The following is a 15719-nucleotide window of genomic DNA, read 5'->3' as shown; positions in this document are numbered from 1 at the left end:
AATATTACCCTCAAGCACACATTGCTTTGCAGTGGGCCAGCAGATCTGTTTCTACCATTATATTTATTTAGATGCCTAGCTTCAAGAAAAGAGATCTGCTTCTGCTTAGCAGTGTATAGGCTCTGATGCAATGGAATTCCAGACCCTGGTGGTCCCATAAGTACTACAGGAGCAGTAATGATAATGCTGCTTTCTAAGGAAAAAGACAAGACACAAGCATGCTCACACATAATGGTAAACTGAATTTATTTCCTTTTGGAAAACAATTCCAGTAATCTCCAGGTTCAGACCGCAGAGTAAACATTAATAACAGTAACATACATGTTAGTTCAACTGATTCAAGAATTTGGCCATGTGAAATCATTAAGGAAAGTCTTGAACACTCAAAGCTTCAAATGGTATCCAGAAAAAAAAAACTTCTTTGACAATCTACATAACAACTATTGCATATATGGTAATGCTATCTGTCATATCGCAAGGCTTACAAATATATATACGGGCCTTATTCAACTGTGGGTTCCTGCTCTGTGAGAGAGAGTCTCTTCATATTTTTCTGCAAGAATCTTCAGCAATAAAAAATAGTCTTAGATTCGTCCGTTTGTATACCAAAAGAGAGATTTTTAGACTGAAGTTTAAACGAAAGGAAGGCCAAACAGAGCTGTAATGGAACATCGCTATTACCTTCTCCCTCCTCCTTGAAAACAACGCTTTTTCTTCAGCTGGTTTTTTTTCCCCTCAGTATTATTATTATTATTTGTATCTTTCTTGAATAGGGCCCAAGTCCACTTGTCTTTATAAGACCATTTTAGTATCAGACAACATAATACATGTGCAACACTTTATATACAGGAAGTCTATCCGGTGCTCAAAAGTTCAAACACATGAACATCCAACAGTTTTGATAATACAAGTTTTATGGTACAATACAATGTTTCTGAATAATATACATTAACAATGAAAGTTTCGTGCAAAGAGTAAAACGTGTTCCCTTTTTGTGCCACAAAGAATTCTCTGGAAGAGATGGGCCTTGCACTAACTGCTGTGCTGGGTCATCGTATGATTCTGTAACAAAAAAAAAGAAAGAATTTAGTCACAGGACAGGCATTTCTGTGTGAAAGAAGGATGCAAATACAATTGTCCCAACATATCTCACAAAATGATGGACTGGAAAGACATGATGTTCAAGCCCTCCTTGTTTTAAAGCAGTCAAAAGCAGTGTCATTATCAAAGAGAGTTGTTTTCCCCAGATGTCTCACACCAGTATTCTTTCCATGTGCCACAGGAAGGGCACCCTCTCTAGGTAGGTTTTGGCTGACCTGCCCCAATGAAACTGCCCATCAGGTCAGTGGTTCGGGTCTCCACTTACATACAGCTCATGGTTTATGCATTATGCAAATGAGAAGTGCATTTATTTGTCATAAAAGACCAATGTTAATTGAACTGTGCTTCCTAGGCTGTGGCACCACTCCAACTGTTTTATTGCATTAAAACCGATTTCTCCCTGAACAGTGTGGCACAGTGTATTCTGATAAGAGTCATTCTGTGCCTAGCAGAGAGCTCAGACACTGATGAGAACAGGAAGGGCTTCCAAAGCCCTTCCTTTTGGTCACCAAAAACCACAGATATTTTTTCCTCAAGTGAATGCAGTGCCTTATGAGAAGTGACACAGTGTGGACTTTGGAGTCTGAAATTCTCCCTTTCTACATGAGTAATCATCAAATCCAGCAGCAAACACAAGTTCTACCCTCTTTCCTACCACTGCACTAATCAAGTCAACCACATTTAAGGATGAGAGATGCTATTTCAATTCCTGCACTGGCTCAGATCCTTCATAAGCATGGAGTTAAGAGCAAGGTACCAATCCAATACATGCTAAGTCTTTTGCAATGTACACTGGATTCACAGATAACTAGAAAAAGCCTGTGAACACTACTCAGACAAGAGGGCAGCCACTGATTAGTGAGGAATTTTCCCCTTAGTCCTCTGGGCCAGATTTGGGCCAGTGACCCCGAGGACAGGGGTGTCACATCCTGTGGTTTGCTCGCAGCACATCCAGTCCTTTCACTCTGCTTTATTAAGTTAATCCGTCTTAACCCCCTTTGGGCTAACACAGTTCAGGATGAACCTATTCCCGAAAGACAGTCATCACTTTCAACAAAGTGAACATCTACTGAACCATACCCTCCAGAGCCACCCATGGAAAGGCACACAAAAGCAGCCTTGGTCAAACAGATGTGAAATACAGCATGACTGCAGACCAGCCTGAGAGTTCTCCCTCCCTTCCTTCTCCTCTCTCCCAAAACTATGCATGCACACAAACATGGGACATTTGGCAGGGAAAGGATCTTACAGAAAGACTAAGGAATTTTTAATGTAGTGCCATTCTCAAGATTAAAGGAAAATGACCCAGTGACACTCAAAGATGCAATTTCCAGATGTGAATACAAAATGATTTAATGCTGATGGCAGGAATTCCAGACTGTCCAGGGCCAAAGAGTGTTAAAAAAATATACTCTACCACTTGATTGCATTTAGCTTCTTATCCCATAAAATCATTTCAAAATGTTGTAAAGCAATAACAGTATCTGCAGCCCAGAATGCTGGCTGTTCACAGGTAATGGGCTCTGACTAAACCACAAAAGCAAGGAAATTAAGAGTTAAGCCTGACAGTCAGCCCTTTTGTCATCCTGTTGTGTCCATTTATTGCAGCATTTAGAGCATAACACCATAGGCTTATTGGATACCCTGCAGTACCTAGAAACAACGGGACAAGTTAAAGATGGGGTGGCAGCCTGAATTCTGATTTTTCTTCTGGTTCTGAGTAGGTGAAGTCCTATTTTACCAGTTGTTACACTGCAGAGACTTATTCGGGGGTATTTCTAACCGACTGAGAGCAAGCATGTCAGTCATGTCCGGTTTTTATTTCTTTTCAGTAAGTGAAAATGCATAATCAGTTTGAAGCTGGACATGAACAGTTGCACATGAAGCAGTCAAAAGGTGTTTTGGGAATGTGGTTCTGGCTGCAATGACATTTTTGATTAAAAAACAAGAAGGCCCAAATATGAAGAAGACGAAAGAAAACACAACATAAGAACTGACTTGCCCCTGCTCTCAGTGTCCCTGACTCCTGTGCCCTGGTGCAAAATGAGATTCTCTAGGGATAATGAAGAGATAATAGAAAAACCCAAGTGTTGCAGAGAAAAATGAGACAGGGCAGGATACAAACATGAGGAAGTTCTTTGAGCAGTTGAGGCCTTAAAAAAGCAACTATACTTACTGTAAGCAGTCAAACAAATCATGGTTTCCAAAGTAATTAAGGCTCCCCAAACATGAGAGACTAGGGAAAGATACCTGTTTGGCTAAGTGGCAAAAAAATACAAAGTGGAAGCACTTCAGAAGCAGAATGTTGACCAGACAAGCAGGCAAAGGATGGGAGGAGAGAGATAAGAAAAAGAAGAAAATCCTGTAATCCCACAGAGAGCCATATTCCACTCCACCAAAAGCCATCTATTGGAGACCCCATGTCTAAGTGACTGAAAATTGCAAACATTAATCCCAGTTATGAACTGTTGTTGTTTTTATGAGGGGTGTTGTGTTTAAAAATTTAGGGCAAAAATTCTCCTCTATTATCCACACAGCAGATCTCGGCTCTGATAGTCTCTTTGCCTTGTGTGCAGCGAGTTCCCTGCCTTCCCGGCAGTGGGAGTTCAGGCAGGCGGGGAAAGCAGAATTTGGAGCTCCTGCCGGCAGGGACACGGCAGGGACACGGGAGTGTGGGACACCCAGGGAGAGCACAATATTACAGTCTAGATCCTCTGTGCATCTCGGAGAGCACATTGCCCTTCACTGAAGACACACAATACAAGCTTAAAACACACCTCCTCGTGAAACTTCAGACTAGTTTGTCTGAGTTTGGAGCAATTAGTACACTCAGTTGCCAAAGAGAAGTCATTTAACTAAGTACAGGAGATATCATATGCTCCCCTTCTTTGGCTCCCCTAAATTTGATTGCACATAACCACATCTGTTTAATTATGAGGTAGTCTCCCTGTGAAGCAAAAATCTCAATTTCCTACTTAGCCATGGAAATGGAAAAATATTTTTTCTTACCATAATCTTTCCAGGACTTCAGCAATAGCTCTGTTAACATTTCCAAGTGTTGTGATTTCATAAGGAGAAACTAGTTTGCAAACACAAATGCAAGCTTTGCATGCACAAAATGGAGGAACAGTGAAGCAGGAGGTGTGTGTGTCACTGCATTTGTTACCGCATTAGACACAAACTGAGCCAGGAAAACTCCTACATCCCCAATTTTTCTATCTCTGTATTATCTGGAAAGCAGTTGTATTATCTAGGAAAACCTGAATTCAGTATCTTTCACAAGCAAAATAAACTCTTAAAATGCATTTGTCCTGTTCCTCTAGGATTATTATGATTATTTTTATTAGCAGAATCCAGAATCCCAAATGCTGTGTGAACTGCTAGAAAATTATATGCCACCACTTTTCTGGATGAAAATGCTTTGAGATATCCCTGCTGTTAGTGTTAAGGAGTTAAAAACATGCAAAGATTTCACAGTATCGCTGGGTGGGAGAATCTCCTTGGCAAAATAATACAAAAAAGGTTTCCTTGAAGAAATGCTTGAGACAAAAGAGGCAATAATACTTTTTATTGCTTGATGTATGTCTTTGTGTTTCAGATAGATCATGGGAAGTATTAGGTAGCAAAAAGTTCCTGCCCACAGCATCAAAATTAATGAAGAAAAAAATATCCACAGATAACCACAGACCCACTAGCCCATTAGAATCTTTAATGTGAACTGCAATTGTGTTCAATTTAAATGGGACTTCTGTTTTTTTATGACTAGATGAAACAAGACGTGGTTGTACCTGACAAACAGTGCAAAGAGGGTACATGTGAAGAAATACAAAGATGAAATGCAGATGCATTATTTCAACAGATGGTAACAGTAGCACAGCAGCATGTTATTTTTTCCTTAGTTCAAGAACACAAACAGGAGTAATCAATCATCACTGATTAAGTAATTATGGTACCCTCCATGTTATCACTTCTGTGGAATCCTTTATCTGTGTACATTACAGACCATCTTGTATTTTTTGCATTTAGAGAAGGAAAAGCAGCACCCCACTGCACTGCAATACAGTTCCAGGTTGTAAAACAGAACTCTACATTACTATCAACCTTTAAGCACTAGGTTTTATTTTTTTTTTAACAAAAGCAATTGGTTTCCAACAGGCTGGATAATAAGTCTTTTGACCTGCATTCTTCTCTGACCCATTAAGGTCACCCCTGTGCTCGGGCATATAGCTGACTTAGGAAATGCCTGCAAGTCCTGCATTTCATCTCCTGCCCACTCAAAATAAAGCTTTCTTTAAATGTGTCTGTACAGGTCCCTGAAGACCAGGGAGGCATCCCTGTAGTGGGCAATGGAGGGACAGAAGCTTCTGCCTTTATTAATGAATGCAGACCATTATGAGTCTGGCTGGCTCCTGCACTGTTCCCAGAAGCATATACTGTACGTGACTTAAAATGCTAGAATATTGACACAAAGCGAGCTGGGCACCCCTAAGGAAAATTACTCCTTGGATATAATGTAGGCTCGTAACAGCTATTAGAGTACAAAATAAAACCCTCCGGGATCAAACTGACATATACCGCATTCTACCTACTCCTCAAACATTAGAAGAATTTCTTTGTGAAGGCATTCTCAAGGACAGCATTAAACTGACTTTTGTAGCAATCTGCAACAGCTTTTTGGCTTACAGCTTTTAGTACTAAATCTCTAGTTTGAATCAATATAAGTACTATATCTTCCACATTAATCAATACATTTGGTTCAATACATGTTCTATTAAATTATACTTTCTAATCAAGATTTTCTGCTTCTCTTCCCTTCTTTTTATTCCAACTTCTTACCCTGTACCATACTTTTCCAGCTGTCTGCAGCTAACAAGAGGATGTTGGATTTTGCAGGACCAAAGGGGAAGACAGAAAGGTTCATGGAAAAGGCAAGCCTAGCAAAACCTTAAGTGCACTGGCAATAATAATGAATCAAGAATGCAGCTTCACAGTGTCAACATGGTTTCCAGAACTTCAGCCTGATGCTTTGTTGAGCTGGTTGTCGTGATAAAAGACCTCTCACACAAACACGTCTGCACTGGACACTGCTGAAATCCTACATAAAGTGGAAAGGCCGGGAGGAGGACAGAAGAGGGGTATTAAGTGGCAACACCAAAAACAAATACATGAAACTTATTCAGACAGAAGTATGACTTTAAGGTTGATTTTTATACCCTTTCTTCAAACTTGTCCTTCTTCTGTACTGCAGCACAGAGTCTGTTGTCAAAGCCCCATTATACTGTGCCAGGGTTCTTTCTGGGTAAACTGTAATATGATTATACCCCATACTAAATTGACGAGATATTTAGACTTGTGAAATACTCAGATTAAATACATACTATAAATTAAGCTGCAAAAAGATATTATTTACCCCTGGTCTTTGGGGATATTTGAAACATTGGGATAGAAGATGTCTCCAGCAATCTGAGTGATGTACAGTTACAAGTAAATGACATTTCCACACCTGTGTTAGGTTTGGTGGAATGTGGTTATTCTTCATGAGCAGGGAATATGAAATGTAATGTCAAAATGATAAGCATGTATATTGCAGGCATTTGCCACTGTCTTACAGATCAGAAACACTGCACTGTTATCCCTCGCTCACAGTTTCTCTTTTTCTTGTCTCCATATAATCACTGTGAACCTGCAGAGAAACTGTTGCATTTTCTTTTGACATTTAACATCATCTTGCTCACTCACAATAGCATCTTATAATACTTTCTAGATGACACTGTGTCACCATTAAAGAAAAAGGTGAAAGACAAGAAATAGAATTTAAAGACAGAAAAGACCCATTAGGGCATTTTCTCCACCCATCTTGCCAGTGCTGGATTATTGCCTATAGTGTAATTTCAAGTGTTTTGCCCAGTCCAATTTTAATTAGAGCTTCCAATGCTCCTCTTGGGAGACCACTTCACAGCTTCACAGACCTCAGGGTTATGATTTTTTTTCCCTGATGTTCATCCCAGGAGAGGAAGAGGCTCAGCCAGCCCCGACTCACACATGAAACCAAATCTGCATAGTCAGGAGCTGGTTTCAGTAGAATATCTGGGCCATTTCAAAGCATCTGAAAGCAGTAAACTTCCTTTTAATGCCCCAAAACATTAAGGCCTTGGCTCCACTGCTGCTCTAAGCGATTAAGAAGATTCTGTTACATGGGCTTCTCAGGCTCAGTTGCCATCCAGGTAAAAATGTAGCATTGGTGGGATTTGCAGTCCCACAGGAAGGGTAACCGCTTCCACATTCCGCCACCACTAAATGAACCAGCTGAAGGTTAGGGATGTATTGAGGTCCATCCTAGGCTATAATCCTTAACTGCATTGACAAAGTATCTATGAACACTCAGACTGTAAACATTTCTGTATTTTTCACATAGGTGAAACATGAAAAAGAGCAACTTCAGCTGAAGCTCATCAACAGACGATGTGACCATAGATTATTTTCCCTCCCAGACTTTTCCTTTCATAAAATACAATCTACTAGAAATCAACTTAAATAGTTGTATCTAAAATCTTGGAACTAGCAGATGTTTCTGATGTGCTTCATCCCTGGAATGATAATGCTTCTGATACAAAAATGAATATGTAATTCAGATTTCAATGGTCACACTTATCCTGAGTGAACAAGGGAGCTGGAAAGCAGATGATGTGTAATAGTTTTTCATAGGTGAAAAGCAGTAAGCCAAATAGAGACTTAGGAGTTCTGGACAAAAAAATTCCGGGTAAGATGTCACTGCCACCAGTATCTCCAGTACTGCAGTGCAGCTGGCAGAGCAGGAGTACCAGTGAATTTTTAAATGCACTGAAGTAGACAAGAAGTTTCACCCAGGCCAAGTTTGATCACCAGTATAGACCTAACAAAATACAGTCTCTGAAACCTGAGATTCCCAAGGAAATAAGGATTTGATCTGAACTAAACCAGAGCTATTTCCACAACAAAGAAGGGGCCAAATCCCAAGAGAATCTGTGTTCCCATAAATACCACTTATGTGTGGTGAGCTGATCTTTACCAGCCTTTGAGAACCAGGTCTGTTCTCAGACATGATAGTCAATTATATGGTCATCTTAGGTCATGACTGACCACTGTTAACAATGATAATTTAGGGAAGTTTACACTGAATTGCAGTTATTCATATAAATAAGTTCACCTAAGCTATGTGATTTGATATTAAAAAATAATGTCTTTGAAATGGCATGACTGCTAATCAGATCATAATCCTTACTGCATTTATGCAAAACTCTCAGTGTTCTGGTTCTTCTATTCAAGCATTTCCAGCTGGGCCACAGAAAATCTACCCATAAAAAGAGAGTCTCAAATTGCATAGCATGTTCTTAGGGATGCAAAATGAAAATTAAAACCAAACCCAAACCAAAACAAACCCCCTGATACCTATTTTTCTTCAGAGACTTCCAGTAAGTCACTAGTAAAATGTCAATGATTCCTTTTGGATTCATTATTATATGTGAGTACATATATCACAGAATTGTTGTATGGAAAAGAATGACATATATTCCTAGGTACAGCAAATAAGACTTTCATCATTGTCACCAGAAGAGAACAGACACAAACACAGGTGTCTGTTCACCGTTCTTGCGCCTTCCTCATTATGAGTGTTGGCAAGGGGCTCCTGGTTAAGCCTCTGACATAAATCAGGGTAGCTCCAAGGCTGTTTTAACCTATGGTGCCAGTCAATAGCCTTCCTTCCCCTCTCTTCCCCTGTTTGTTGTTTATTGAAATGCAGTGGAACTTAAAACAACCTCTTCCATTTCAGGCAAGGTGGCCTGGCTACATGGGCGAGGTGAACATATTAGCCCACAAACAGAAAGAAAATGATTGGTGATGGGGAGAGAGGGCAATGGTTAGGACATGTTCCCAGCAGTTCATTGAAACTGGGAAACCTTTATGTCCTTCATGCTGCAAAGGGGCTGTACTGTTAATCAGGAACCAGGCTTATGACTGGTTTGTAGAAAAACAAGGCCTTTGTGATACTGCAAATGTTTGAAATTAATACACAAGCATTCTTCCCCAACAAGAAAACTGTTCATTAAGCAAGAATAAAAGCTTAAACAAAAAAGGCAAAAGGAGGCACTTCTGAGAAATATATCAAAAGTCTTATTACTTTAGAATATGGTTATGATTACCCTGGTATAAATTAAGAGAAACTCCTCTGAAATCATGGGAGTTTCAAGATAAGGACAAGTACGAATATAGCCAGGCCTGCAGGGTTTAAAACAAAGTGAATATTGCTCATGTACTGATTGATTCATGCACACCCTCTGCAGAGGCCACAGCTAGAAGTCTCTTAACCCTGTCAGACACAGCCAGGTAAAGAGCAAGCAGAACCCAAAGCTGAACAAATCCAGATATATCTGCAGCTATTGTACAACAGAGTAACAGGGGACAGCAAGCTTTGATAGGCAATACTGCCGAATAAGATATTCAGGGATTAAGTCAGTGTTTTACAGACGTGTTCATGGGCTAGTTGTTGTTCTGCTTTAATTTTTTTTTTCCTTTGCTATGTTTAATTTATCGTACTGGTGCTTTCTAAACTACAGTACCTGTAAACACATGTAAGTTTGACCTCTCTCCCGTTTTACATCCACAAGCAGCACTCCTACTTTATGTTCTAACTTTAGATACCTTAAAGACAAATAAACCTGGGGGAGGGGAAGGGGGGGGGAGGGAGAGTGTAGAGAGAGGCAACAAACCCAAACAACAAAAGCAAACCCCCTTGCCTGACAATATGTGAATACAAATTTGCCTAGCTGGGAGTGAAGAACTGGCTCCTGGAACTGCAGCTATGCTATGCAGAGATTCCTTTATAAGTCAAACCCAATTAAACAAACTACTACTAAATAGTTAACATCTCAGTCTGTAATTAGTGACAAATAATGGAAGCTAATACTGATGATTGCACAGAAATGTCCTGTTGGAAACATTACATGCTTCTTGCTCCTCCTGTTTCTCTAATACTCACTGAATCCTGATAGGTCTTTTCAGGAACTAAACTGACAAATTAATCTGGATTTTACACACATCTGTTTGGTCTGCAATGAAGACGTGAGAAGGAACCTTCCAAGTAGAACTTCTTCTCACATTTAAAGCAGAGTAACTACTAGATCATGAATTGATTTCAAATGAAATGATTTAAAATCAAACCAACCAGCAAGTCCAGAATTTAAGCTCCTGTCCATAGGATTCAAAAGGTCACCCAATTAAAATGGGGAAGCACACAGAGCCATGATTTATATGCAAAGGGCAACCTTTCAAACAATGATCCTTGCCAGTTTTCCACAGGTGCACGTACAAGAATTCCTTTGAACAAAATTACAAGTGAAATTACAAGTTTCTTGATGCAGCCTGAAAGAAAAGCGCTGTGACTTGTCTGCACTCTTATTATACAGACAGATGCATCCCACATTCGTATTGATTGCTGAGTTCACATCCTTGCCTCGTGACATAAGGCTGAGTATTGTGCTTACCAGGTGACAAAGGGACAGGCTGGAATCTGGATTCCCTACACATTGCCAGCCAGTGCGTGGGCCCTTGTACAACAGCACTCAGCACACTAGAGGTTATGGATCAGCCTGAGACTAGCTCAAAGCTGTTTTCGCTTAGCTAAAAGCAAACCCTGAACCAGTCTAGTTTTAAAATCACCAAACCTGGCTTTTGTATATGAAAATCATATTGGGTAATTATCCAGCCAGTAAACATACATAAAGCCAGTTTAAGAGAACATGTAAGTGGACTGGTGCATATTTTTGATCCCAAAATTAGCAACAGAAGTGAGATATGTCCCCTTGTCTATGGTATGTCAATTTTAAAATGTGCAGGGAAAGAAAGGAAAAAACTACGGAGTTCTGCTAGCTCTTTTCCTCTTCTAAATGCCCCAAACTGCTGCACACTGGTGCCTCTTTCTCCTTCAAGGCAGCTTGCAAGCAGAGCCAGACTGAGCACATTTGATGCTAACGGCCAAAGATTTCTGAGCTGATAAGCAGAGGCCCCCACGGCTTTCACTCTCTGACTTCCTTCACAACTGGTTACAGTGCCAGCCCATCTTGGACATCTTAGAGTCCTTATTCCTACAGCTTTCAAACAAGGAATAGTGGGAACTGGGACACTGCTTATGTGGCAGGCGCAGCGTGTGTGTGTGAATTAGAAATCTACTTGCTGGAAAAGAAAATAAGGACCATTTTTATGCCTTCATAGCTGGTAAGTAGTAAAGACAGTTAGGAACCCTATGCTGACATTTTGTTCTTATAGCAACCTCATCTGGGTTCCCTCTTTTTCAGTTCAAGAAACTCCATGTTGTAAAGGTGACTTTTACAGACACTAAAATGCTATTTTGCCCTTTAGAACAAAGTCACTACTTCTCTGAATTTTGTAAGGACACTCACTGTAAATCAATAAATCTCGAGTGTTTGCTGACATGGTACCAGGACAATAAAATTTTATGTTTGTCATTGTGGTTGGTGCTTGTAAAATCCAGAAGCCTGGATTCTCTATTGTCTTCTGTTCTGTTGTCATTTGCATTTGTGTACGAGAAGTGTGAAATGTGACCACAGCTAAATGGGAAGAATTTTACTCTCACTTTCTCCTGTTTTCAGACCCTATCAGAGGGGGAAGGCAGTAAACTCCCACTCCTATGTTTAAGTATTCTCCCCTCCAAAAAAGTACTACATAAAGAAGCATGCTTCTATGCCTTTTTCCTTCCTCCCTGTGAGGGAAGAAGTATCCTCCTACCAAATGTCATTCTTTGAGGTTGGTCATTCTGTTTCCTGTCACACAGCTGGCCAGTGACACATTGCAAGTTAGACATGTCATTAGATACTGCCTTGACAGTTGAAGAAATGCTCTCCCTCACCTCTGGGTTTGGCTTGAGATGCCGTAGCACTCCTCTCTCCTAGGCTGTCTCCTACTAGGGGATCCAGACTCCTACAGCTGCTGCTTTCACCTTTTGTTGCCCATTAGGAATGGTTTTTAATGTGGCAACCTTCTGATTGAGTGAAAAGAATCACATTTAGGAGGAAAATAACTGGAGACAACACACACATTTGCTCTCTGTGTTTAGTGCCAAGGTGTCTGAAATACAGAACTTTAATTCCTATACGAAAAGATGTGCTGTAGCTATGGTGAGGCTAATCTATAAACCTTACAGTCTTATGTAATTTGCTACTCCAAGTTAATTTTAATTCATTACAATAAACCCCACCTAATTAAAACAACTCTTTAAAGTGAAGTATTAGCTTTAACCCAGAAAAAAAAAAGAAGTAGAATCTTCAGTATTGGAGGGCAATTCATCATACCACAGTGCACACTTATATAAATTCAAAGGAAAGCTATAAACAAGTACCCACAGCAATAGTGCCATGCATAAAGGGGCTGGCAACAGGAGGCCTGCTTTCTAATCAGCCCTCAAAGGAACCTGTCACACAGAAGTGGCACTTACTCTAATTTAAAGCTCTCACAGTTACTTTACCTTGGCAAAATTTATAAACTAATAACTTTAGTAAACAGACGGGCACTCCAAACAGAAAAACAAAGCCAACACAACGGTTCAGGCCCGCAGAGAAAGCAGCTTTCCCAGAAAGGTATTGTCTTTACCATTGAGATAAAACATTTGTTTGGGGGCTACTCTTACAGTCCCTGATGTTCAGTAACAGTTCTGCACCATCCCATTAGATCTGTACTGTCACTTCACTGTGGTCTATAGTCTTTTGTCCCTGCAAATCTTTTTAGCATCTTAAGGCATTTTCACACATGTATATTTGAGCTCTGGTCAGCTCACCAAAGAAATACTTCTGGATTTGAAACCGCCCAGCCTGGGAATATAGGTTCTCTTAAAGCATCACTAAATTGACAGGGCAATCTGCTTTCAAAATGTCAACTTAAAAATATACTTAATATCTGCAATTAAAGCTCACATTCTTTCTTGTCTCTATTATTCTTGCTTCTCAGTAATTGTTGAAAATTACAAAAAATACACTCTTATCCATTTACATCAATGAAGAAAAAGAAGAAAACCTTAAAACAATAGTAAGTGCTAAGCAGAAAATCTCTGTAATATGTACAGCACAATAACGTTTGGGCTTTTTTTTTTGTTATATCCTAAAACACACCACTTTGTAGAAAGTTCCTTTTTCAAATCAAAGCAATACTACAGTAAAACAACTGCAGGCAAGATTTCTAAGACACAACGCACTTTGTGTCAAGAACACTCATCACTCGAGGCTGACCTGTCAAACTATCTTGGGGAACATGGTAAAAAGGCAAATCTGCAAGTTGGTAAAAAACTTCTGAATGATAAAAAGTATGCATTGCTCTCAAACCACAGAATGCTGTGCAGTGCTAACGGGGTTGTACTGATGCTTACAGCAGATCTGTATCCCTTCCTACTGCTTATAGGCATGCCTGCTTGGGCTGTGCTCCTAAGAGCACAGAGAGGGAGCCAAAGTTTCAAAGGTCTCACAGAAGAAACTGAAGAAATAAAAAATCTGTGCTCAGATGAGTGATGTGGAATAGACATCAGAATTTTGTACTGTACACACATACCTGCTATCAGCACTAGAGCTATGCTGTAAATTTGATACAGGTGAAGTCAGTGAGATGACATTTTTGGACCCTGATAAGCAGTTTCTGGCACCTATATTTTCAGAAGATTCTCAGTACCATGTGGAATCTGACCCCCACACACAACCCGTTTCCTTCAGGGACCTAGCATGGTCTCAAGGAGCCTTGTCAGGCATTAGGGATTAGGATTTTGGTCACAGTGATTTTCCAGAAGCTAACACAATTGTCAAGACAGTCTACAGAACTCAAGAGAGAACAATTTCCAAGGCTTTTTGAAATCAGTACTTTCCATAGGTGTATTTCTGTATTAGTTTCTGCACAACAGTCCAACATCTGCAGAAACTTAGTGTTCTCTGCTAAACTGTGTACCTTTTCAGACTAATTCATGTACAGCCACTATACGTTTTTGTAAATCCATGTGGCCTAAACATTCAAATCTTGGGCTATCATAGTCCTCTGTACACGTTAAAGCATTCATAAGGCTGCCTAAACTTATGTCAGCTTGTATAGGCCCCCTGGGATAGGGACATCAATTAAAATCCTCATCGGAGTCTGAGACACACCTGTGAGGGCCAAAAGGGAGCGATACAGAACCAGCTAGCAAAATAAACAGGAATCACTGCATACTGAGGGAATCCTTGGCTGTCTGACTAAGGTACCTTTTAAACTGGCAGGGGATGCAAATTGGAGCCCGAGGATCCACACTTTCATTTTCAAAGCACTTTGCAAACATCAACCACTTCACCTTCACACCATTGCTGCAAGGGAAGTAAATATGTACAGTTCCAGCATCCTCCTTTTTCTGGAGGTACAAAGAAGCAAAGGGCATTTTTGTAGGCATGGTCTGTGCTCATGCAGAAAAGGGAGTGCATGGACAACCTCCTCCTTTGTGGCCTCCTAAGGCCACCGAAGGAACTGGTGGCAGAACAGGGATTACTGGAGACACACTGCTATCCAGCTTGGTCCTAGTCCACTGTGCCTCCCCTTGCTGAATTCCAACCATACACTGCTTTGCTGTAAAGGATAGATTACTGCATGTCATCCTCCATAATCTCTCCTGTAAGAGATTACTACACACTTCCCGGGGACACCTCCCTTTGCTTCCCCCCACAAATGGTGGCAAGATTAGAGACAACTTGTTTTCTCAAGGCTGAGATTAAAAATGGCTCTGTGTTTTGCTAAGCATTCCTCTGAAGCATGGGCAGCACGCGTGTGTGTGTCTGAAAACGACCCAAATGAAAGGAAGGAATGAGAGATGCTAAACAATGCTGCGCAAAGTTGCAGACTGTTCGGCTACAGGCCAGAAAATGAATCCAATTTTTCATTCTGTCATTATAAATATTTCAGTGCAAATGGTACTGATTTTCTGCAACTGTGGTTAAGCAAAGGGCCTCCGAGTGAATATTTAAGGGAAAAAAAAAAAAGAAGGAAAAGGAGGAAAGGAAGGGAGAAAAAGAAGGTGGAGGGGGGGAAATTAAGGTTAGCAACCAATTAATTTCAAACTTTCAGTGTAAAGATTCTGGGAGAAATTCTACAGTGATGCAGCGTGTGACTCAAAGAAGAAGGGAAAAAAAAACATTTACTCTGCTCTTCTTCTGACAGTTTCTCATAAAATATCTGCAGTCCATCTATCTTTTAGTACTCCAGGCTCCTCTGGAGAGCAGAAAATAGTAGTTTAAAGCTCACTTCAGTGCCAGTCTGCGGGAGATTGCTTTCCACAGGACCCCTGCTGATGGAGGCCTAGGGGAAGAGGCCCAGGAGTTATTCAATCAGTCCAAGGCTCTGGGGCGGCCGGGGCTCCTTTGAGGGCTGATTATAAAGCTGCCCTCCTGTTGCCTGCCTCCGAACAGAACGAAATGAGCAGCCTCTTGCTGAGCAGATTCTGCAAGAAGGAATTTCACCTGTCATGGAGTTTGTCAGAATTTCAAGATTTATCTTGGTGCAAAATTAATAAAATACCAACTAGGATTTCAGCCTGACTACTCAGCTGTGTCATCTCAAAGTGATCT

At 40.5% G+C, this 15719-nt stretch overlaps 1 protein-coding gene across 3 annotated transcripts in view; it reads right to left on the bottom strand.

The window, feature by feature from the left end:
- Positions 1-229: 229 nt before the first annotated feature.
- ZNF521 (zinc finger protein 521) overlaps positions 230-15719 on the bottom strand; it is a 233775-nt gene continuing 218285 nt past the window's right edge. For 2 of the 3 annotated variants that reach the window (XM_034065990.1, XM_034065999.1), the window contains one exon: positions 234-1062. In XM_034065990.1, the coding sequence (XP_033921881.1) occupies positions 1033-1062 (30 nt within the window). In that variant the 3' untranslated portion in view covers positions 234-1032. Of the gene's footprint in view, positions 1063-15719 lie in introns of all 3 variants that reach the window. The other variant, XM_034065987.1, reaches the window with a different exon arrangement.

This window comes from Melopsittacus undulatus, chromosome 1 (assembly GCF_012275295.1).
Source record: "Melopsittacus undulatus isolate bMelUnd1 chromosome 1, bMelUnd1.mat.Z, whole genome shotgun sequence".
In the NCBI taxonomy this organism is placed as follows: domain Eukaryota; kingdom Metazoa; phylum Chordata; class Aves; order Psittaciformes; family Psittaculidae; genus Melopsittacus; species Melopsittacus undulatus.
This window is presented reverse-complemented; position numbering and strand designations above follow the sequence as displayed.